The 23,160-nt window shown below is 38.5% G+C and overlaps 2 protein-coding genes across 4 annotated transcripts; one reads left to right on the forward strand and one right to left on the reverse strand.

Moving 5' to 3' along the window:
* Positions 1 to 1,446: 1,446 nt before the first annotated feature.
* Positions 1,447 to 6,367, forward strand: tmem184c (transmembrane protein 184C). 2 transcript variants are annotated; one of them, XR_009927074.1, is made up of 11 exons: positions 1,447 to 2,051; positions 2,532 to 2,662; positions 2,744 to 2,780; positions 2,968 to 3,173; positions 4,068 to 4,142; positions 4,250 to 4,343; positions 4,465 to 4,577; positions 4,692 to 4,791; positions 4,960 to 5,131; positions 5,249 to 6,024; positions 6,057 to 6,367. XR_009927074.1 is itself a non-coding variant. In XM_062432695.1 (10 exons), exons 1-10 carry the CDS (start codon positions 1,935 to 1,937, stop codon positions 5,557 to 5,559), a joined length of 1,356 nt encoding a protein of 451 aa, XP_062288679.1. In that variant the 5' UTR covers positions 1,447 to 1,934; the 3' UTR covers positions 5,560 to 6,367. The 2 variants fall into 2 exon arrangements, 1 of the variants encoding a protein (XP_062288679.1); XM_062432695.1 differs by having other exon boundaries at positions 5,249 to 6,367.
* A 148-nt stretch (positions 6,368 to 6,515) lies between these two features.
* On the reverse strand, positions 6,516 to 22,882 carry prmt9 (protein arginine methyltransferase 9). 2 transcript variants are annotated; one of them, XM_062432683.1, is made up of 13 exons: positions 22,481 to 22,882; positions 21,137 to 21,337; positions 20,819 to 20,967; positions 20,478 to 20,714; positions 20,133 to 20,300; positions 19,866 to 19,983; positions 18,402 to 18,502; positions 18,100 to 18,292; positions 16,640 to 16,823; positions 14,510 to 15,197; positions 14,211 to 14,364; positions 8,120 to 8,242; positions 6,516 to 7,674 (listed from the first exon to the last, which is right to left on the reverse strand). In XM_062432683.1, exons 2-13 carry the CDS (start codon positions 21,332 to 21,334, stop codon positions 7,435 to 7,437), a joined length of 2,553 nt encoding a protein of 850 aa, XP_062288667.1. In that variant the 5' UTR covers positions 21,335 to 21,337; positions 22,481 to 22,882; the 3' UTR covers positions 6,516 to 7,434. The 2 variants fall into 2 exon arrangements, with proteins under 2 accessions (XP_062288667.1, XP_062288658.1); XM_062432674.1 differs by having other exon boundaries at positions 18,402 to 18,511; positions 22,481 to 22,881.
* Between the last annotated feature and the right edge of the window lie 278 nt (positions 22,883 to 23,160).

Consider the following 23,160-nt stretch of genomic DNA (forward strand, 5'->3'; position numbering starts at 1 on the left):
ATCCAGAAATGCTGATCTTAGCCTTGGCTTTAGAAAGCGTCCATCTGGCCCAACAAAACTAAATGTACAACAGGTAAGTAGACCATTGCATGTACCCATCTGATATCTTGTAGTTTAGTCAAGAATTATATTATATATTATAATTATATATATATATATGTATATTATCAAATGTACACATACAGTATGTACAAACATTTTTTTAATTTTAAAAAGATTAAACTTTTTTCTTTGAATATCTTCAAATAAGTATCTTAGTGCCATTAGTGAGTGACAAATTGCAAGAATAGACCAAACAAAATGCACTTTCATAAGGATTTGGACAGCCTAAATATACCGAGTTTAGGCAACTCAGGAGCACGTTCAGCCACAGACTCATCCAGACATGTGCCTCAAAGTTCTTGGGGGGCTCTTTCATACCATCAGCCATCAGACTGTACAACACCACAGCTCCCAGTACCTCCCACTCCCACTAAAAAAGACTGATGCACATTGCACACATGTATATAATCTCAGGAACTTCTGCATATTGCACATTTATATATTGCAGATTTATGTACACACATGTTTACCGTGTATAGGATTTTTATTTTATTTATTTTATTGTATTCATTTTATCACTTTCACCCACGCTACTGCTTTTTTCCACTGTACTGCTGTATCAATTTGAATTTCTCCCAGGGGGATCAATAAAGATACATCTTATCTTATTTCATGAGCCATTTGTGAAGAGGCTGCATATAGGGATATGTTTGAGTTATGGTGTTCTAAAACAATTCCTACACTAGGAAAAAAAAACAAATAATTTTCATGTCTGGTTTAAGGTAATTGTTAATTCACATTGCCATCTGGTGGTGAAAGCACGGATCATGTAGTTAAGAAGGATGCATTGTTTTTCCCTATTCTTTATTTAACAGAATATACAATAGAATATATAAAAAATAAACAAAGCAACCAGTCATTCCAGTTCATAAATAAAATAATGAATAAAAAGGGGTATAAAGAAGAATAACAAATCTCAATAGAAATAAAGGAAAATAAATAACTGAATAAATAAAAAAGGAAAGGTATGAATGACAGACATCTTCAATTAAAAAAATCTGAGTAGATTTTGATGTACTGAACAGATGTAGTCTACTTTTCTTCTTTATACAGTGTAGAGACTCAAAATAATGTTTTATTTCAATAAAAAACAACTTAAAAGATGGGGTTGTTTTGGGATATTTTGGATTTGTAGATTTTAAATTTACCAAACAAAATAAAAAGGTTTATAATACTACACATATTGATATTTTAAAACACAAAATAGGAATTAAGAAGAATTCAGAGCAACCAGACTGTTCACAAATTACGTCATATTACGGAGGTAAACTCTCTCCATCTATTGGCCAATTGCTTCGATGCGACCAATCAGATTGTAGACTGTAGGCGGGACTAGATAGGAAGCCAACAGTAGGAAATACACAGTTACTTCTTTGGAAAGTTTTAACCTACCGACGATAAAAACCCGTTTAAAAATACTTTTAAGTGGGCCTTTATTTATACTGTCTATTCTACAACAGTGTAGAGTTGTACTCCATTGCGTTGATTCAGATTATTTCCGCGGCTGAGGCAGCATGGATCATCTGCATTGTTTGTTTACATGATGAGACAGCTAACGTTAGCCTAGCAACTTAGCCTGCTAACATCGAGTCATATGAGCTGATAATTATCCCTGCAGCATTTGGACCTCATGAATGAAAACTCGACCATTGGTGAAACATATAAGTGACATGTGGACCATTGACGGCTTGTGTCAGGTCGTAGTGAGCTGTAGGAAGTGTAACAATGCGAAGCTAAGGTTGAATGTGTTGTAACATTAAGACGAGTTAAACTGTTTTGTCACCTAAACCTGCGTCCAGTTTGAAAGGCCTTTATAGAGGCTTTATGTCAACATGCCTTGTTCCTGTGGGAACTGGAGAAGATGGATTAGACCGCTGGTGGTTGTGTTGTATATTTTGTTGTTAATAGTCGTCCTGCCCTTGTGCATCTGGGAACTACAAAAGTCACAGGTCAGTTCTTAAAATCGACGGCTCTGATTGACATGTTGTTCAATTAGGTGCTGTTTTGGTTTTACACCGTGGGGGATTCAACTAAGAACATTTACGTAAGGATTGTACTTAAAGGATAAGTTACATTTTTTTAGGATTGTCGTAAAACAACAGTCATGTGCCCAAGTGAACTTTGAAATGTAGTTTTTCACTGCCATAACCATTCCTCCTGTTTATACTACTCATCAAAAGATCTCTTCACAATGCATTTACAATATAAGCAATAGGGTACAAATTCAAGCCTCAAAATGTATTCCAAAGTTTATCTCCTAGTGTTTTTATGACTCTAAAACAGAAACATCCATGACTGACTTGAATACTGCTTCCACTACTGCTTTTTGAAGAGTTAACAGAATGTAGACACTCTGGTGTCCACTACTTTTCACATTTTAATGCAAGTCAGATGCTTATGTGTTTTTTTGTATTTTCATGTAATGACAGGTTGGCACTCATAACAAAGCATGGTTTATTGCTGGGATATTTGTCTTCATGACCATACCTATATCGTTATGGGGCATCCTCCAGCATCTGGTTCACTACACTCAGCCAGAGCTTCAGAAACCCATTATCAGGTAAAGACGTCATCGATCATGTCATCATCTGTGAACCGTGTCCTGAAAGTGGTTTTCATTTATATTCTGCTGCTTTTCTAGGATATTATGGATGGTCCCAATCTACAGCTTGGACAGTGTGAGTTGTGTATTATTTTAGCAAAATCATTCAACAACATACTGTGAACACTGAGCTCATATGTAGCAATGGAAGAACAGACATTTTACATCCTTTGTTAGACACGTCCTCAAGCAATGAGCATGAGTGAATAATTGTATGCTCTTTGACAAATATATCTTCACTCTTGTCTTTTTTAATCTTGCAGTGGATTGCACTGAAATACCCCGGTATAGCAATTTATGTGGACACATGCAGAGAGTGCTATGAGGCCTTTGTCATCTACAACTTCATGACCTTCTTGCTGAACTACCTGGAAAATCAGTACCCCAGCCTGGTGATGATGCTGGAGGTCCAGGAGCAGCAGAAACACTTGCCTCCTCTCTGCTGCTGCCCACCTTGGCCAATGGGAGAGTGAGTTATCTTAATAATCACACAATTTTACACTAAGGACTTATATACATTTTTGAGCATTTTACAGTAAATTTGATGACCCGCATTATCCTGTTTTCTGTTTACACAAACCATAGTTGTTGGTCACGTGTCAGACAACTATTCAGGACAGTTTGCTGTACAGACGATGTGGCAGACAACACACCACACAACCTTTTCCACAGTGATATTTGCTCTGTCTCCGCAGCTGGTTGACTTTGGTCTAAAAGGGATATTGGTTAATCAAATTTACATACCAATAGTGTTATGGATATATTAGTTTTATTATCAGTCTTATTGCAAAAATGAAGCCATGCAACATTGATATTATTTGATTTCAGAGAATTGGTTATAAGAGAGGGAGAGAGAGAGAGAAAATTAACTGTGAGAATAAAAAAGTAATAAATAGGCAACGTGTTTCTTGTATTTGCACTTTATTGAAGTTTCTCATAAAGCAAAAAGCAGACAACCCAATCACAGTCACCAGTTTCAAATTAGCCTCAGTCAGGCAACATCAGTAATTGGTTAACAATCCTGTGTGTTGTTATTTTTGTCCAGAATTAGTTATTTTTCCATGAGAATCAGTTTGTTCCCCTTTTGAACTATTAATTTACCCAAAGGTCAGCAGCAACTGCATCATCTCTCTTTTTTATTTTATTTTTTTTAAAGAAGGTTTTCCTGTCATCATTTTCAAGCCCTGCTGTTTTGTTGCTGTGCACATGCTGATATTATGCATTTTGACTGAGTAGATGTCGAGAAAAAAGTTTGGCATTTGGTAATGTTAAATTGATGTCATTATCCTTGTCTTGAGTGTCTTATCAGTGGAATGCAACAAATTAGATGTTAGTAAACTAATGCATTTTCTTCCCTCTGCAGGGTTTTATTGTTAAGATGTAAGCTGGGAGTGTTGCAGTACACAGTGGTACGACCCGTCACAACAGTGATTGCCTTGTAAGTAAACCCTGCTCTTCATGCTCTTCATTTTATTCTTAAATACCAGTCACAGCTTCTTTAATCTATTTGTACTGATGTTTTTTGGGCTTGTCTCTTCTTCACAGGATCTGTCAGCTGTGTGGCGTGTACGATGAAGGCAATTTTAGTTCAAAAAATGCATGGACATACCTGGTCATTTTCAACAATATGTCACAGCTGGTAATGCTACTGCTTTTTTAATGGGTCTTAATCTAATTTGCCTTTAGGGAGTGTCACAAATAAGCGTCCTGTAAGCATGTTAAACATCAAGATCTAATATGACTCTCTTCTCTTTATATAGTTTGCCATGTACTGCTTGGTGCTGTTCTACAGGGCTCTGAGAGAGGAACTGAGTCCAATCAAACCAGTGGGCAAATTCCTCTGTGTCAAAATGGTGGTGTTTGTCTCATTCTGGTAAGATTCAGTTTATTCAACATAACAAAATGACCACTTAATATATTATGGACTGTATGAGCTGTTGTTACACTACTGTGATGTAGCTATTAATTACTATGCAAACTCTCTCAGGCAAGCTGTGTTCATTGCTTTACTGGTGAAAGTGGGCATTATCTCAGAGAAACGTACATGGGACTGGCAAAGTGTGGAGGCTGTTGCTACTGGTTTACAGGTAAAATAAAGTTAATTGATTTGAAAAAGAAATGACAATAATATGTGATGCTACATTCATAAATTGATTTTCTTTTTCCACCCTGAATTGTTTCACTTGTTGCAAGTGTCTGATACTGGTTTTCTGACTAACTGTCTGAAACATAACAACTGTCCTGTTTTGTTTCAGGATTTCATCATATGTGTGGAGATGTTTCTGGCAGCCATTGCACATCACTTCAGCTTCACCTACAAGCCTTACATCCAGGAGACTGAAGAGGGCTCGTGCTTTGACTCTTTCATGGCAATGTGGGACATCTCTGATGTCAGAGCAGACATTTCTGAACAAGTCCGCAATGTTGGTAAGTGTGTCCTGGCTACTGGTGTACTGCCACAGTTGTGTTTTAAAAGCATGTGTCTCTCATCTTCTCCAGCAAGGAGAAGACAAATCTTAAAAATCTCTTTTGGCTAAATTACAGGGAGAACAGTCCTGGGTCGTCCGGGAAAACCCTACTTCGGCGAGGCACAGAGTGATGGTGAGCGATCTGGCCTTCTCTCTTCCGCCTCTCAAGAAGCCATCGCAGAGGCAGCATCCAACCCGGTGTCACCCAAGGGTCAATACCAGGGCCTGGGGAGAACCCTCACTCCACACTCTTTGTCAGCCCCTGCTGGGCTCAGCTCTGCACCATGGGGTGAAGAATATGAAGCTGGACCTGAAGAAACGGAGGAAGAAGAACGGACCGACCAAACCAAAGAACCGGCAGAGGCAGAGCTGATTGCGATCACCTAGCCTATTATCAAGGCTGATGTAACCGACACTCTACCAGACATGCTTGGGCAGGACCCAATTACAGCCTTGCCATTTTCCTTCAGACATTACTTCACTAATGCAACATTAGAAAAAACAAAACTGTTGTTTAAAAGGGCACATCAACCAAGTACTAGTAGACATTTGCCAACAAATGCAAAACCAGATGGACCTCTCTGCCTGTGACAGCTACAAGAATGTTCAGTGAACATTTTGACATTTCTGTTCTACTTGGAAGTTATGTGGCTCAATAGGCTATGTAAGAATGGTTGCTTTCCATCAGAATTTGGAAAGGTCACTTTTAAACATGCGTCCAAAAGAGCACACTTTTCTCTCACCAACCCAGTCTTTGTGCTGTCGTGTTTCTTGAGATGAGAGGCCTCCTAAAATCTTAGTGAAGCATGCACGTGTATTGTTTCCAACTAGGAAATCATCACAACTTTTTCTGTGTCAATTCAGTCATATCGTAATCTCAGAAGTGACAGATGATAAAAACAAATATGCAACTTTTAAAATACAAACATTTAATTCTTCACACCACATATTAGTTTTTAGTGATTTCAGGGGATATGAGTACGTATTAACGGAAATCCGGGATAATAAAGCACATTATATCACCATAAATAATCAGATTATTTTTGTCTTAGCTACTAGATGTGTATTCCAGAGAGAGGGAATGAAAGAAAAGTAGCAACAAGTTTCTGGGTTGCTGAAATGATCTTGGGATGATAGTCTTTTCAGATGATCGGTACACCTGCGTTTAACTGACTGTATGGCATCACTACAGTATGGGGGGGGAAAAAAATCAGTATTTGAGTAGATACTTGAGGTACTGTCCAAGTAGAAGAACAATTTACATGATTCAGTCTGTAACTGTACAATCCTGCCATTATCGCTTTACTGCATACAGCTCACTCTGCAGAATTAGATAGAAATGTATTCGCTAGTCCTCTGAGATGCCTTGTTCTATGTGCCGTGGAACTAAGTCCATCCACTTCTTCACCTCAGCATTTGTATTCCAGGATCAGTTTTATTTGAGATGTCCTCCATCCTTTTTATCCTTTATGCTGGAATAACTTTGCTGCTGCCACACCTAAGCCATTTATTCTTTCCTGTAGCTTTTCCAAGTTTATTTTTCATTCTATGGATTTGTGCAGCGATATTGACATGTTTAATGTACAACGTAGGAAATCAGTTTGATGTGTCAGTTAATACATAAATAGATCATACCTACAGCATCATGTGCAGCCAAAGCATGTTGCATTGCCTTACATGATTTTATTTTTTTTTAAATAAAACTGACAGCATCACATCAGAATGGAAATGTTCCACGTTTTAATTCAACTCCATCTCTTACAGTTTCTTCAATAAAACAGATTTAACTACAGCAGATTTCTTTTTTTCTTGCATTTATTAAGAAAATGTAATTTATTTAATGCAGTTTTTATGTTACTAACCAATCTGGTATAATGAAGGGACAATTATAATATTTATGATATACTTACAAGCAATATAAGTACATGTTATAAATGTCTCATGGCACATTTTACAAATGAAAACATAACTTGGAGGTTCATTGTAGCACATTCTTGTGATGAACCAGCATCCCACTGTCACAAGCTAGGGCTCGGGTCATGCAGGTTTCTACATAATCTCAATACAGAGATCATTTAGGTCTGGAAAAACTTGCAGATGTGAAGATAAGCAATACATTTATGAGAAATGACAGTGTGGAGAATGGCAAACTAAATTATAACTGAAAAGGAATTCGAAGAATGCAATGCATCCACTCAAATTCATTTAAGCATGACTTGTATAAAAATCTAACTATTTGCAAAACTACATGGTAAGAGATCATTACTCCATTTGACCAGGGACTTCCTCTATATGGGCCGTCATGGAGATGGTGCTCTTGTGAAGCTTCACTGTGAGGCGGACCCAGTCTCCGACTCGGACCTCCAGGGGCTGCTGCAGCACAACTGCTGCCTGCCTCCAGTGTGAGTTCTGGCTGAGGGTGCTGACACTGATGTCTTGGTCCAGGTGGATTTGGTACCAAAAGGGAATAGCAGTTAATCTGCCTGCAGACGTAGCCTGGACCTGGAGAGCAGAGATTAATGCATAACAAGATACTTCACAGTACACAATAATGGTCACTTAATCACTTGTTTTATGTTAGTTTACGATAAGTTTACAGCAAGATGGGGAGCTGATTCTTTTTAATTCTACCCTTACCAAAACATATTTGCATTTTAATATTGCAAAACTTTGGGGAACAGCTGGGAATAATTCACCTCATGTTAGACCCCATGTTAGGTCACTGATGATTAATGTTACTAAATTCTTGTGAAGATGGGAGTCCAAAAATATTTTAACATTCCAAAACAAAACTATTTAAAGCTGTTCCAAGACACAAAGTGTTACTCTAAAAACGCAAAGTTGGGAGTTGAAATAAGGTCAGAAGCTTGTCTACGCATACAGTGTGTGATTAAACTTTAATTGTACTTATTCTTATCAAGCCCCTGGCACTCCAGGTGTGCCTTACCTTGATTTCTCTGTCGGTGTAGTTTGCGTTGGCATTCATAAGGTCAAGAACAAAGAGCTCCACAGAATCACTGAGACGTCGGCACTCCAGGGTGGAGAAGTCCAAAAACACATGAACTGGTACCTAAAGGAGACATAAGATTAGAGCGGCAAAGATTAATCCATTGAGAAAGAATTAATCTCATACTATTCTGGTAATTGATTCATTGTTTAGGTCCTTCTGTAAGTAAAATGCCAAAAACAAATTATGGTTTTAGATTCTCAAATTTTAAAATGTGTTGCTTTTCTTTCTTATGTTACAGAAAATTGAGTATATTTGGGCTTTGGACTGTTGTTGGACAAAATAAGATATTCATATCACTGTGGAATTCCAGGAACTTGTGATGAACATATTTGTCTCATAGATCAAAACAATGAATCAAAAAATAATCAAAAAAGGAATAAATGATGTAAATATCTTTACTTGGAGCCCTTTATAAGATAGACACACTGTCAAGTGAGTGGTTAGCAGCAAACAAAAGAAAGAACTATCTGCTAACATTATGAACTGTTGAGAAAAATAGAAAGGAACTACAAATTTGTGAGAGAAAAAATTGCTTAATTTAGCTCATAATACACATTTTCAGGTTTCATAGAAAAGCCAAAGGAACACTGCAATATACTAAAAATGATGCTGAACCTGATTCACAGCTGATGATGGCAGTCTTTCTCACAAACCAGTATTTATTATCCATTGTAAGGTTTTAATCCGAAGTGTCAGCAGATAATAACTCTATCACTGTTTAATGACTGAAAACGCATCATTCATCTCAAACTCTTCAAAACTTGACTACCAGGCCTCGGCTGCAGCGCCACAGACTAAAAAGCTGAGGGAGAAATGAAAGTGGCGGCACAGAATGTGGCACTGTTTCTTTTACTGCAGAACAAAAGAATCTTTCCTCCTCCCTGTCACAGTTGTGTAGACCTCAGAGCCCGCTGTTTGATGTGCTTGATGTAATGTGTACTGATGGATTCAGGTAGGAATGTCTTGGGCCAAGCTGTGTGCTGTGTCTTGTGTGACAGTTGTGCTAGAAAAGTGCCCTCCACCGAGGGCTTCAAAGACAACATCTGTTTAAACAAACGACCGTCCCGTGAGGGCATGCAAAATTGGAGCACAAACATGATGATGGAAAAAAAAAACTGTAATTTCCAGTCCAAATAAAGAAAAAGAATTCAAAGGGATTTTGCACCTTCCTTAACGCAGCTGGAAAACACACATCAAAGAAGAGTGCACAAAGAAAATAGAGTCCTGGACCTTAGTATTCCGAGTGAAATACCTTGTTCAACAAAAGACAACCCACATATGGTAGGAAACAAAACCACTGGATGAACAGTCTGACTGATTATTGGAGGCAAGTAACATTTGCTGCAAGACTTTTTTGTGCTTTTATAGTAATGCACCGTATGTCAATCATATTTAACAGAACCCACAGGCAACACATTTGCACCCAGTGGTTCAACTTTAAATGTGAATGACGCAAGATCACAAACACAGCATACTATATGTGAAAACTGTCAATATTGACTGTTGCATCAGGAACATGGGATTGGGTGTTGCATCAGTAACATGAGACAGAATACAAGATATGAGTGGCCAGAGATGTGTAAAGATTTTGCAACTTGTGTTGTAAAGACTGAATAAGTTTCGACTCAACAGGAGCTTCAGTGTGATAAATATAAGATAATTTGAAAATACTTTTTTAATCATAAAAAAAATGATTTTTTAATTGAAATAGTACTGCTTCCTGGTTGTGTTATTCAGACCTGAGGATCACATTTGCTCGTGTTCTCAACACTGAAAATATTTGAAAATGTCCTTTTGTTATTGTAAATCTATTATGTTAATATTACATATAGATTTTGATTCTGAGGTCAATAATGATATGCAAGTTATATTTTGAGTATTAAGTTTAAGATAACTTAAAATGTTATGTTAAATGTCAAACAAATATATACAGACCACTAATCAAGACACCTCTATTTTGCATTAGTTTTGAATTAGAGATGTTTTTTCCTTCTCAATACCGATTCTGATACCTGAACTTGTGGATCAGTCGATACCAATGCATAGAAAAACAGATGTATACTACTAACCCTGTATGGATGTGATATGATTACTATCTTTCACATGATGTGCCTTCAGATGCTTTATATTGTTGCAGCCCTAGTGGCACCCCTCAAAACTAAAGCCCTGCATACTGTACACGTTGCCTTTTTTAATGGTGGGCTTTTGTAGTGTAAAATATTGCTGACATTCTGCTAACATTACATCATTTACTGGAGATCAATTCTTCTTCCTCTAAAACAGTGGATTGCACATCGCAATTTGCTGTGTAGGCTTGCTGTTTTGGAGCTGCAAAGAATTGATCTCCGGGAAAACTGATGTTTACATTAAGGTTATTAATAAATTATGAGGTATTGGATTTATGCATGGACTTGCGCACTCGCCGATACCCGATCCAGCATTCTAAGGCAGTATTGGAGGCATTTCCGATACTGATATTTCAAATGTAACACAAATTTATCTTAGTATTTGGTGTGTACCCCTTTTTGCTTTAATGACAGCTTGCACGCTACAAGATGGCGCAAAACCCGATGACCCATGTTAACCCAGCGTAATTCGACAATGTTCCAAAGAGCCTCTTCTAATGTCACACAACACTTGGTTTTCTCCGTCTCCAAGTGCCCCCATAAATGTTCAATGTGGTTGAAGTCAGGCTGTGGTGGAAACTCTATGATAGTCTGGACTCTTTGGTCTTTAAGTATTGCAAATCTTTGAAGTGTGTTTGGTGTCATTATTCTGCTGCAGTTTGTTTCACTGTTGGTTTGATACACTGTGATATCATTCTCTCCTGTTTGTCGCCTTACACACAACCTTATAGTGGCTTCCAAGGTTCCCAAACTCAGTAAGCCACCATTTGAGCAGGGTTGACGACACGCAATCCAATCCAACAATCAGTCACCGCAGATTCAAAGTCAACAAAAGTCAAGTAAACAAAAGATTATTAACAAATAAAATATTCTTCAACTGACTTTCAAAAGTAACAAAACTTAATAATTTTGTGGTATACTTTCTATAATTTGCAGTTGTAAAACGCTTCCATTCCCCCGTCGCACTCATTAATCCCTTCATTAAAGAAACAACATTTACGCAGCAGCAGAGCTGACCCAAGGCCAGAGAAAGGCATGAGCACACAGAAATCATTCAACATTTATATTTAATCATCATACCATATTTAACATAGCATGTTTGTGTACCGCTTAATATAAATCTTTTTAATTTCATCTTTTAACTCCCGTTTTTTAACCATAACTATAGCTCATACTTCATTATGGTTCCAATAACCTTCTGTTACTGCCTTAAGCCTCAAATATGGATTCATGAGTAAATAGGATTTTTCCAGCCATCCACTGTGAAATGTTGGTATTTCTTAGCCCACCCCAAGCGTTTGACCTCGTTTCCCCTCCTGAGAAATGGTTTAAAAACTGCTACTCGTCCTCTGAGACCATGATAAGGCAACTTTCTTTTAACAGTACTTTTACTGATTGGAGTCTTGTGTTCTTTATTTGGCAAATTCTATATCTGTGATGAAGTTGTTTTTCTATTTCTGAGGGAACTAAGCTTGATATATTGATCTTCTGATGGTTTGGTCACTTTTGGTCTGCCTGATCGTGCTTTGGATACAACTGATCAAGTTTCTCCAAAGTGTTTTGGAGCTTCATGCACTCGCCCCCTTAGAAACCTTTAGTCTAGTCATGATTTGATGCTGAGGAAGTCCCTCTTTGACATCCGACACTTTCCCTTAGTTTTGATGCCATTTTTTGCACTATGACAATGCTACTAAGTAAGCTATGAACTGCTGGAAACTTGAGGCACAGCCATATTTATAACAGGTGAACACCAGCTACAAGTTAAGTTACTTAAACAAGCCTCTGATGAATAGATCAAAGCCACCTGACTGTCATCTGTCCACATGAGTCAATTAAAGGGACACAACTCAAGTAAATCTGACCTTTTGCACAAAGGAGTTAAATTGGTTGATGGGACCTAGAAATAATGCAGAATCTTAAATATTTCTTCTTTATTTTACATGTCATAACTAAACATTAGATTTTTTTGTGTGGTCTCAGACTTTTCGACCCCAGTGTATAAACAATAGCTAATATTCCTCACATTAAAAAACTGTAACACATATGATTGCTCATAACATAGTTATTATATAACTGCCACAAAGATACGATATGCACTAAATAGGAACTTTTACAGTTGGAAGAACAAACCTCTCAGTCCTCTATAGTAGACAAACTAATGGTGACACTGTTTTTAAACTGCTTCCAATATATTTCTTGCATTTCTGTACTGAAATGTGTTATTTATCAGACTGAATATTTGAATCTGGCTCTGTCACTTGAGAACTTACTGTCAAAACTTGACATGCACTGGTAAGTCAGAACCTACTAACAAGCCAGAGTTTAACACAATGCAGTTTCAATGGATGAAACCAGTATTGATGTATTAGGATGCAGGGGTTAACATTTAGCAACACAACATAACAGTTCACATGCTGTAAATTCCAGCAGGAAGTTTAGTTTTTAACAGATGCTGATTCAAGTCGCGATCGTCTTGTGTGCAGTACACAGCTTAAAAATTCCCATTAAAACTGACAAAGCTGTAGCAATTTACATAAAGTTCATTACATTTGATGGCGTATGTTCAGGGACTGTTGAGTAGATTTGTGCCTGCCTAGGAGGATGTTTTAAAAGGTGTTTTAATTGAAATGTCATGTTTAACAAAGCCGTCAACTGACATTTTACAATCTGCAGATCAGTACGCCATCAGCTTTTCACTCGTTTCTTTGTTGCACATGATGTAACCTTTACCCATTTTTCACAGAGAAAAAGAAGCAAGCAAAATATGTGATGTGGCATCCTTTGTTGTTTGCTTCAGTTAGTTAGTGTATATTTCTTTTGCTGTCAGTGTCAGTTGGGGCTGAAAACTACAGATTTGAAATGGTTTTAAAAATTTGGGCGTGAGGAGTTACCAGCCCTCTTCTTGCCTCAGCTTGTGGTCAGTTACTCAAGACTACATTAGCTGCCACCAGTATGACACACCTACCACACCTCTGGCTGAACCAATTGAGTGTTAAGCCCCTTTTGTCTGAAAAACATGCAACCGATTAAGACAGAGACATAAAAAGAGTAGCTTCTTATTGCATATGATAAAAGTGGTGCAGGAGTGTAGACGATTAATTGAAAAGATAAAAACTAAACTGCAAAAAAACTAGGAAGAGAAAACTATTTATATATTTAGTAACAACAACATTAATACAATAATACAGAATAAAGGAAATCTCTTCAGTAGAGAACAAATGTATTTTTGTCTAATCGATTTAATTGTTTTCCTGATTCAAAATGATTTCTATACTCCTATTTTTTCCTCTTGCTAGCTCTGTGTGTGTGTGTGTGTGTGTGTGTGTGTGTGTGTGTGTGTGTGTGTGTGTGTGTGAACTGTGTGTAGATGCAGCAGTACGTTTTGTGAGTGTGTGTAAGCGATGTGGCCATACTCTCTTAGCTGCAGCAGGCAGGTGGGCAGCAGTGAGTGAAATGGGGGCGGGGGGTGGGTTGGGGCATTCATCAGCCCTCTAAGTGGCCCTAGCAAAAGCAATGTTCGCTGGCAGTCGAGCTGACAGAAGTTTTCCTCAGATCGATTTGCAGCTCTGCTCCAGTTTGTGACAAAATTGTTCAAAACAGTGCCACCAAACAAAGCGGCTGCTAGTAAGAGTGACTGTGTTACACGCCACTGCGGAATTCTAACTGCATTTGGTGGTGGGGGGGTGGGGGGGTGGTAATGTCAAGCCCTTATTGTGGGTAATGTAGGTGATAAGTTACAACAAGGAAGAAGAATGCATGGAATAAAGAAAACATCTCTATATATCTCTGTTGATATTCAATTGATTTTGTTCTTTTAAAAGAAAAAAAAAGAAGCTGTGATCTTTGCATACAATATAAATATGTATACTTCAATATGTAGTGGCTTATGTAGGTAAACTTACAGTGAACTGGTTGATGAAGGGAGCAATATTGAATCCTAGTGTTGGCTCCTGACCCTGAACGGCACTTTCCAACAGCAGCGTGTCCGACTCCACCAACATCCCATGCACCACAATCTTCTCTGGAAAGATGCGTCCTCCTTCCTCCAGCAGACACCTAATGAAGATTAAAGGTGGTTTTAATTATTACCTGAAAATCCATTTTCCTCTCAAACATTTAAAAGCATTAAAATAATAAGGAAAAATAAACACATAAAACTCAGAGAGCATTCCCCAGAGTTTCCCCATTGTGCTAACCTTACCTGGCCAGTGAAGCTTTCTCCATCAGCTTTTGTCTTATTAGACCACACGTCTCCACACAGTCCAGGATGATGGCGCTCCACAGCTTTTCCCTGGAGGGCCTCTGCAGCATCCCGTGCTCGTCCTCCATGTGGTTGAGCCAGAACTCTAGATGTTCTTCTGGGATATTACAGGAGCGAGCCAGTTTCTTCAGCACTTCCTGTTGCTTGTTCTTTTCCATGGAGCTGTAGGCTTTTACATGACCCTGGTTGGCAGCGATGATGGAGAGCAGAGAGAAGCCCTCGGACACATCCAGCACATAGAACAGGGGCTTTCCAGTGAGGTCAGACTCAACACCTAATCCTGGCTCTTGGTTTTGGCATGCCACCTTCAGCTGGTTGATGAGTTTGGCTAACGCGCTGCTAAAACTCTGATGGTAGTCGTGATTGTTCAGGAGCGCTATTTCTGAACTTTCCAGCACGCAGAAGTCTTTGGTTTGATTTTGGTCCGTCTGTAGACATGCTAATGCACTGCACAACTCTGCCTCTGGGTTTGGGTTTGAAATGGGATTCCCAGAGTGCTGCTGATCCAGACGCTTGTCTAGACGGATTTCGTGCCCATCTCTCACCACGGCAACACTGCAGAGTCTCAGAAAGGCATCTTGGCAGGAGACTTCAACAATTAGCTCGTCTCCAGGTTTCAGGACAAAACCTGGGTAGAAACAAAAAGAGACACAGTTGACTAGGGCTGATTTTACCAGATCAATGCACTGGTACAGTACTGTAAAAATACCAGATTAAATGTTTTTCAAGTACAGAAAATTAGGATTTAATGTCTGATCAGATTTGTAGCTATGTTTAGTTCATCTTTAAAAATATATTGCCTGATTTAAATTAAAAATAACCTAAAATGTGATTAAATGTTTATTTCTGGTTTGAGACACAAAACTACAGAGAGATTATGAGACATATCGATCATCAATCATTGCATAGTTACATATTACTGAACATAAAGTATTCTTACATAAATATAGACAAAACGTTTTATTTCCCAAAGTAAACTATAAAATAAAATACAATTTAAGTATTGGTATCAAATCTCAGGTATTCTATTAACACAAATACCAGAAAATGTCACATTATACCCAGGCCTGAAGCAATGTAGATGAAACTAAAGGGTTCACTGACACCTGCTGTAAAAAAGAAAACTCACTGAAACACCTCAAATTAAATAAAAGGAACACTACATATACACAAATTATTTATTATATATTTATTATGATTTTGTAAATTCTAGGCTGGCATAGAACAAGCATCTTTGACAACATTTTAAAAAGGGAGAAGAATGGAAGGAAAGAGGCAGCTAGGGAAGGAGAGCAGGAGATGCAGAGAGAGGAGAGGGAGAGAGAGTGAGGCCAACAGAGAAATGAGATTCAGGGGACCAGGCACAGAGGGAGGGGGAGAGGCACAGAAAGGATTCCTACAGGAATAACATCTGTTCATGTCTTCATGTCAGTGCGCAGCTCATCAGAAGCATTTGGGAAAATGCATATTTATTGCCTATAAGAATTTCATGAACACTAAAGAGTGTCACAGGCGATCACGGCGCACACGTCACAGCGGCCGGAAAACGGATGTTGGTGATCACCGGGAATGTTGGCGGTTCCCTTGATGCTGCTCTTGCCAATTAGCAGCGCGGTGAAATGCTGCTGAGCCCTGTCTGAAAGATGATGCGCTGCGATGCCAACTGGAACACGTCACTGAATGTCTTTGGCTATTAAGTTCATGGTGGCATGATGTCATAGCAAAGAAGACGATATAATGTGCCCTCAGGAAGCTTCGACACCCTTAATTTAATGCACGGAAAGCAATTAAAACTTTCTGCAGTTCTTGTCTGTTTATTTGTGTTGCTTAACAAGTATCCAGTGCCCTCATCTGATATAACATGGAAATGCATGATACAAGGGAGCACTGAATACACGCTCAGCAGAAAATAAATACATTTTGATACAACTATTTTAATTATAATTTAAAGTCACGATAATTTAAAATAACTAGCCATACCTAAAAACAAATTCCTTAAACAAATGGCTATTTTATAAATGCTGCCAAACCTCCTCCATCATGTCTCTCTGTGTGTTTACTGCATCTTACCCTTGATGCTGTGGTCAGGGTAGATGGCTTGCTCCCAGCAGGTGTCCTCCTGGGGTCCAGTGGACAGACTGCTCTCCTCGTCCAGGTGGAGCTGGAACCACACAGCCAGAGCATCCAGCTTCCCCTCCTGAGTGACGAGCAGGCGGATCTGCTCAACCTTCCTGGAGGTCAGTCCCTCCAGTTCCTACAGGTGACCAATACAGAGCAGTTCAAGCAAGGATGATGGAGTTGTTACGGAGGTGTCGAACAAATAAAACTAATTTAGAGAAAGCAGGCATATAAAAAAGTGCAATATACTGCACATTGGTATGAAAATCAGATATCAAATTAAGTTTCAGTACTGGGAATTTCACAAACTGTTTGGAAGTTACAGGTCTTGCAGCTTTTCAACCCAAACAACTTGATAATGGAGTCAAAAGCTGAGGAGTTACATAATCATCCATGCATTTAACATGGTGTGTGTAAAGCAGTCTTCCAGTGTATTTATATCAATATTCTATAGATTTCACGATTTACAAATCCAATTTCAAACCTCGTGGCCTACATCTTCATCCTGCCAAATAAGACCCATGTGTTATACATTATGGCCATTCTGGCTACAGTAGCAGGTGAACATAGTCACCTCTGTCATACATCTTAATACTGCATGCTGTGTATTACAGAGGGCCAAAGCAACCACCAGCCTCTCTAACATATTCAAAACTATGACTATGGCAAATAGCTTTATGGTGATTTGCAGATACACCAAAGAATATTTCAAAACAGTTCAAATTGGCAAAAAGAGGGGGAAAAAATGCTGAGACCCCATGGGGAAATATGTTTAAATTCAGCAACCAAGCTTGAGGATGAAATAACGCAAATAAACTCTTCTATGTAATATGACATAAACATGCAGCAATGAAAACATAAAAAAAAAAACTATAGTTAGTCCTCTTCATTGTCATATTCTTGAGACATGCTCATAATTATGCTGTCTGTGGGTTTATTGAGTACAGTACAGTCTGGTCTACGATGCAAATGAATCAAAACATTACTCTGCTTAAATGAGTCTGCCTCACTGATTTTGTCACAAGTATTGCAGATCTGTCATCAGGCTACGTATGAACTGACTGAGCACGTCTGTAAGTGCCTCCTGCATGTGTGGATAAATATTCTTTGATAAATTTCAGCAAATTATCCCGCAGGTGCTGTCTGGTGGACAAACACTGTCTCTTCAATCTGCCAGGTGAGCACTGGGAGATAATAAATCAGACAATCCCTGCAGGCCAAGCTAAATAATAAGGAGCCACTGATGCACAATATTTAAGCCTGTGAGGCAGCCAATATATTAGCTCCATAAGACCAATAGAAATATGGTCAAGTAAATGAATTATCTATATGAATTTAATTGGCTACATTATTCTTCTTGACTGAGGGCAACAGACACTCACAAAATGAAAGTTAAGAGTTATTCTGCTCACCTGCACATTGTTGAAATCTATGTTGAGGGCTGTGAACGGCTCTGTCAGGGATTTATATCCTCCTGGCAGTCTGCTAAGTCTCTCTGTAGTGTAAGGCTCCATGGAGTCATCCGGCAAAGAGGTGCAGCTCACTGGACTACGGAGCTCCCCGGCTGCAGCCAGGGACAGACCGCCCACCTCTGACACACAAAGCCTGTACGAAACAGAAACAGAAATGTAATGCTGGGTCCGGGCACGTTTTCCTGTTGTCTCAAAGCGGTCGACTATCTCTGCTTCTCTCAGAACAAACATGAATAAATCACCTGTGATGCCGGCGAATCTCGGAGCACTCGACAGCCATACCAAACACAGTAGCTCCAGCAGGGATGACCCGACCTGTTGCAGACGGTTCCTTGAGTTCATTCTCCCCACTCTTTGGAGCAAGACACAAATGCTTCTTTAATGATAAAAGCATTAAACTGTCCCAAAATCAAAATATTGTTTCTTTACTTTGTTATTATTGTCTTCAGTTTTTTGTTGTTATAAATTATTATTTTGAATTTTTTTCCATTCAAAGAAATAGGTTTAAAACAGAGTTATAAAAAATAAACTATAAAACATAACTTTATTGTGTGTATTGTGTATATATATATATATATATATATATATATATATATATATAAGGGCGGACTTAACCATTAGGAAAGGTGCAAAACTACCTGTGACACCCAACTAAAATGGCCCCAAACATCTATAGATCTATTATGATGTTAAGGTATGAAAAAAATTGAATTATTTTACTATTCTAACTCGTTATACACCAAAAAACAATACAAATCTGCAATCTGAGCATCACTAGTAACTGTAGTAACAACATGGGAAGATGTGCTCTGTTGTAGTCAGTGCTCAGTTCAGTTTGTCATTTGCTAAGTGATCGCGTAAAATAAATAACTGAATACATGAATGAATGAATGAATAAATAAATAAATAAATGCATAATCCCTTTGGTCTCAGATGCCTCCCGGGGAAGATCTCTTTGTCCCAAACACATTTTCTTTGGGTCTCTGTAAGGCTCAACTATCTCATATGGGGAGGAAACCTGCTTGGCCCTCTTGTCCACCTAGCCCGCACCATGAACTTAGATACAGCTTTCAATTTCATGCGTTTTTCAAAGCTTTAAAAGTTTTATTTAACATATTTCTGAAAATTATTACCAGCAATCGTATTTATAATGGGAGTCTTTGCTCAGCCATGCTGGACTTTATGTTTTACATTAAGTTCTCTCTAGATCAACCCAAGGGAAACTTGTATTGGGTCATTTTAATCCCTTTTAGATCAATACCATATATTGTGCAACTGCTGGCCTGTACATTAAGATCTCATGTTTGATTACCAGCTGTAGGGTGGTACCATTATGCTGCACATAGCATTAAACATATACAATTCCTATGTGGAACTTGATGTCTGCAGCAGCTACTTCAATAGGACACCTACAATAAAATACCTACATAAAATAAAACAAGTAATAATATTCAATACTGTGTAACAACATTTAAACAGCCTGAATGGCAGTCAATATATTTGGTGAAACATCTGACAACAAACTGCCATGAACTCATAGAAATGTCCACATTGCTCCCACTAGGTAAATAAAACCTTGATAGGAAGAGATGACTCTATCTGAGGCAGCAGTGCAGGAATGCAGTGCACAATAGCTTGATGCTAAATGAGTTACACAGATAAACCTGGAAATGTGCAACTGATAAAACAAAGTTTGCTTTTCTGACCTGTGCTTGTGCCCCCGGTGGAGGCAGCAGTAGGTGGTGCCAGGCGTGAATGAGACTCTCTAGGATGCCCTCTCCAAACAATCCTGCATCTACGGTCTCTGTCACCACCAGTGACACCCTAACAGGGGAGCAAAAACATAAACACTTGAAAAAAAAGGAACCTTCAACATGAACATTAATTTTACAACACTTCACATCCCGAGAATGATGGAAGTATTGTACTGCAGCTGTAGTATCAGTGTCAAAGATTTTAGGTGTACACTGTACCTCTGTGGGATGTCCTTTGGCACCTCCATATCCAGAGATTTCATGTGGAGGATCTTGATCCTACCGTCCATATCGTTCGCAGTCAACACCTCACAGGCCAGTTCGTACATCGTCTTGGACAGCTCACAGGCGTACACCTCAGCAGCTCCTGCCTTCTTAGCACACATGCTTAACAGAGACAACCAGGAAATCAGAACAATACAACACATGCATTAAACACAGGTGCTACTCTAACTGTAGCCTGAAGAATATGCTACCACTAAGTGTGGGTTTGAGGTCGATGAGGATTGTGTTCTAACCCCCAAAAAACACAAGGTTTCCAAAGTCTCAGGGAAAATATCTCACCCAAGGATCCCAGTGCCAGTACCTATGTCAAGTACAGTGTTGCAGCCGCTCTGAACAGCCTTCTGGATAGCTTGCTGGTACTTCTGGTTCCTCCCATGGTCGTTGAGCATTAAGAAATGCCAGCGCTCCACCAGCCAGTTGGCCACACGGTAGAAGTTCTCTCTGGCTTCTGGAAAATCTGGTCTCATTTTCAAGGCTTTGTGGAAATGACCTGCAGCTTCATCTCTAAATCCCATTCTGGAACATAAAAAAGACTCACAGTGTAGTGAAAACAATTTAAGCAGAAAATTCATTTTAAAATAATGACATTTTGGAAGTGATAATTCAGGAGGAGAGAATACTTGAACAGGTGTTCGCCCATGCTGTTAAGGACGACTTCATCATCGGGGAAGAGTTCCAGCGCTTGTTCGTAACAGTCAAAGAGGTCCTGAATGCGGCCCACAGAGTCCAGCTCTTCTGCCCATTTGAAGAGAGTGAACCTGAAGGAGTCCTGCAAGAGTGAGGTCGCAAAATTGTGTTAAAAATGACACATCTTTTTGTTCTCCAGCAGTGACTACTTTGTTCCAAATGAGTAAGTATGACGTATGATTCTGGCAGGCTGTGTATGCACAATGTTCAGGCAGTAAATGTACACACACTGTAGTGCAAACAGTAATTACCTTCGCAAACTCTTTAAACGCAGGTGCAAGGTTGAGGACCAGAAGGTAGTGCACGAATGCAGTTCCATAATCTTGGTTTAACAGGCACTGCTGGGCACTTTCTAATGAACTAGACACCAGTTCGTTCCTGGCTGGATCCTCTCTGCGCCGCCTTCGGGGCCTCCTGCCATGCTTCGGTCTTGCACTGGTATTAGGCATCACCTGCATAAATAAAAGGCACAGAGTGGAGAATCTATTCAGAAATCATAATGTAATATACAGATTAAAGCCACTTTCATTAGAATTTTTATTTATTTGCTAATTTATAATTTGGATCAACATTTTAGCATATTATGTCAAAAATGTTTATCTCATAATTTTAACTTAGACCTACAGTAGTTACAATTATGAGATAGAAATGAACTCGTTTTTGACTCAGGAGATCTCAAAGTTTTCATGGAAGAATAGTTTTATATATTTTTTGACATTCCTAATATATATCAGTTTTTCTATGTCTTGAAATGGGCTTCCACACATACCGCAACACACTGCAAAATAAAACTTGTAATGACGCAAATATAAATTGTAAAGATTACCAGGGTTGAGAAGGTTACTTTGGAAATGTATTAGGTTACAGATTACTAGTTACCCTAATTAAAATGTAGTAAGTAATGTAGCTATTTCAATTACTTAATCAAAGTAATGTAACTTCTTACATGTGTTTACTTTTCTAATTTTCTAACACAGGTTTTTAACTGTTAGGGTAAATGTACAGAGTTCAGTTGTTTTTTCATGAATACTGACATGATTTATAAGGGTCAATGACGTATAAGGATTTAGAACAACTCAATTGTAGAATAATAAAAACAAGCATATCTAATGCAGTAGTTCAAACATTCAGAATGTTGTGTACCTGAAGATCCATATTATAAATTTGAAATTAAGAGATTTTAGTGTTTTTTTCAAGATTAATTGGCACTGGCCTTAAAAAAAGTCATGTGGTGCGACCATGATTCATCCTGAAATAAATTAATTTACTTAACAGGCTTCACATCTTTTAATTGGTACTATGACACCATTTAAGCCAATGTGTGCTCCAAATAAGCCCACGTCATGATTTATTTACATAATATAAAAAAATATTGATTTCAAAGAATTAAAAACAACAATATATGTATTCAGTAACATGTAAATATTAAAAAATGAGAAGGAAAAAATCCTCTTGAGCAAACTCTTAAAAGGTCTGACTTTAGATGTTACCCCCTCTGTAATCATCAACATTTTCATAAGTAAGCTGTTTAACAAAGACACTTTTAACAAAATGCTACTATATACAGGCATCACAGATTGTTCGTGTTGACTTACTGGGAATAGTTTTAGGTCACAGTCTGAGGTTTTTGGAATGGAGAAACACGGAGGTCTCACTTTTTGTTGAGGTAGCTTTTTTTAAAGTTAATGTTGCAAACACGCACACGCTAACATTACGATGATGTCCAATAAAGTGGTTAGCATCGCTCTGAGCAGCCTAACATGAGCTTAAAAAAGGCCAAAAGCTGTTCTGACAGTCGGAACAAAATGTTCACTTTATGTCCAAAAAATACCCTATCCAATTACATTTACATCATGTGTGCTAGCTGCTTTCGCAAACTGAAGCTAAACCACATTGATGCTCTGTCACATTTCTGCTCAATCTCTCAGAAACACGTCCGCTCGGAAAAACAACTCGGTGAGAAACAAGCGACCAAACACTACAAGGTTCCTCCCGCCACACGGGGCGCGACTGAAGTGAAGTTTAATATATTTGAGTTAACGAGCGTTACCGTGATATCTGTGCTAAAAACGTGGCGGTTATAGTTTCGATATCGATTCATTAATTACTCTACTGTAACTGTCCCGCCCTCAAATGTTGGCTCCGGCGGGATCAATTGCAAACAAATCCTAAATCCCAATCAAAGAGTATAAAAAGATCAAGATAGTTCCCCACACATGTTACAGACATTTTACAGTGAGAGGAAATGTGCATAGAAGTTACGCTTACGTCTTAA

The sequence above is a fragment of the Scomber scombrus genome, chromosome 2, assembly GCF_963691925.1.
Source record: "Scomber scombrus chromosome 2, fScoSco1.1, whole genome shotgun sequence".
NCBI classification, from domain to species: Eukaryota; Metazoa; Chordata; class Actinopteri; order Scombriformes; family Scombridae; genus Scomber; species Scomber scombrus.

Excerpts from the sequence above, each read along its gene's own strand:
- tmem184c (XM_062432695.1), top strand. The coding sequence starts at position 1,935 with ATGCCTTGTTCCTGTGGGAACTGGAGAAGATGGATTAGACCGCTGGTG. Across the intron at positions 2,781-2,967 it reads CAATCTACAGCTTGGACAGT|TGGATTGCACTGAAATACCC; the intron begins GTGAGTTGTGTA and ends TTAATCTTGCAG. Across the intron at positions 4,578-4,691 it reads GTGGTGTTTGTCTCATTCTG|GCAAGCTGTGTTCATTGCTT; the intron begins GTAAGATTCAGT and ends AAACTCTCTCAG.
- prmt9 (XM_062432674.1), bottom strand. The coding sequence starts at position 21,334 with ATGCCTAATACCAGTGCAAGACCGAAGCATGGCAGGAGGCCCCGAAGG. Across the intron at positions 15,198-16,639 it reads CCCTGACCACAGCATCAAGG|GTTTTGTCCTGAAACCTGGA; the intron begins GTAAGATGCAGT and ends GTTTCTACCCAG. Across the intron at positions 7,675-8,119 it reads ACACCGACAGAGAAATCAAG|GTCCAGGCTACGTCTGCAGG; the intron begins GTAAGGCACACC and ends TCTGCTCTCCAG.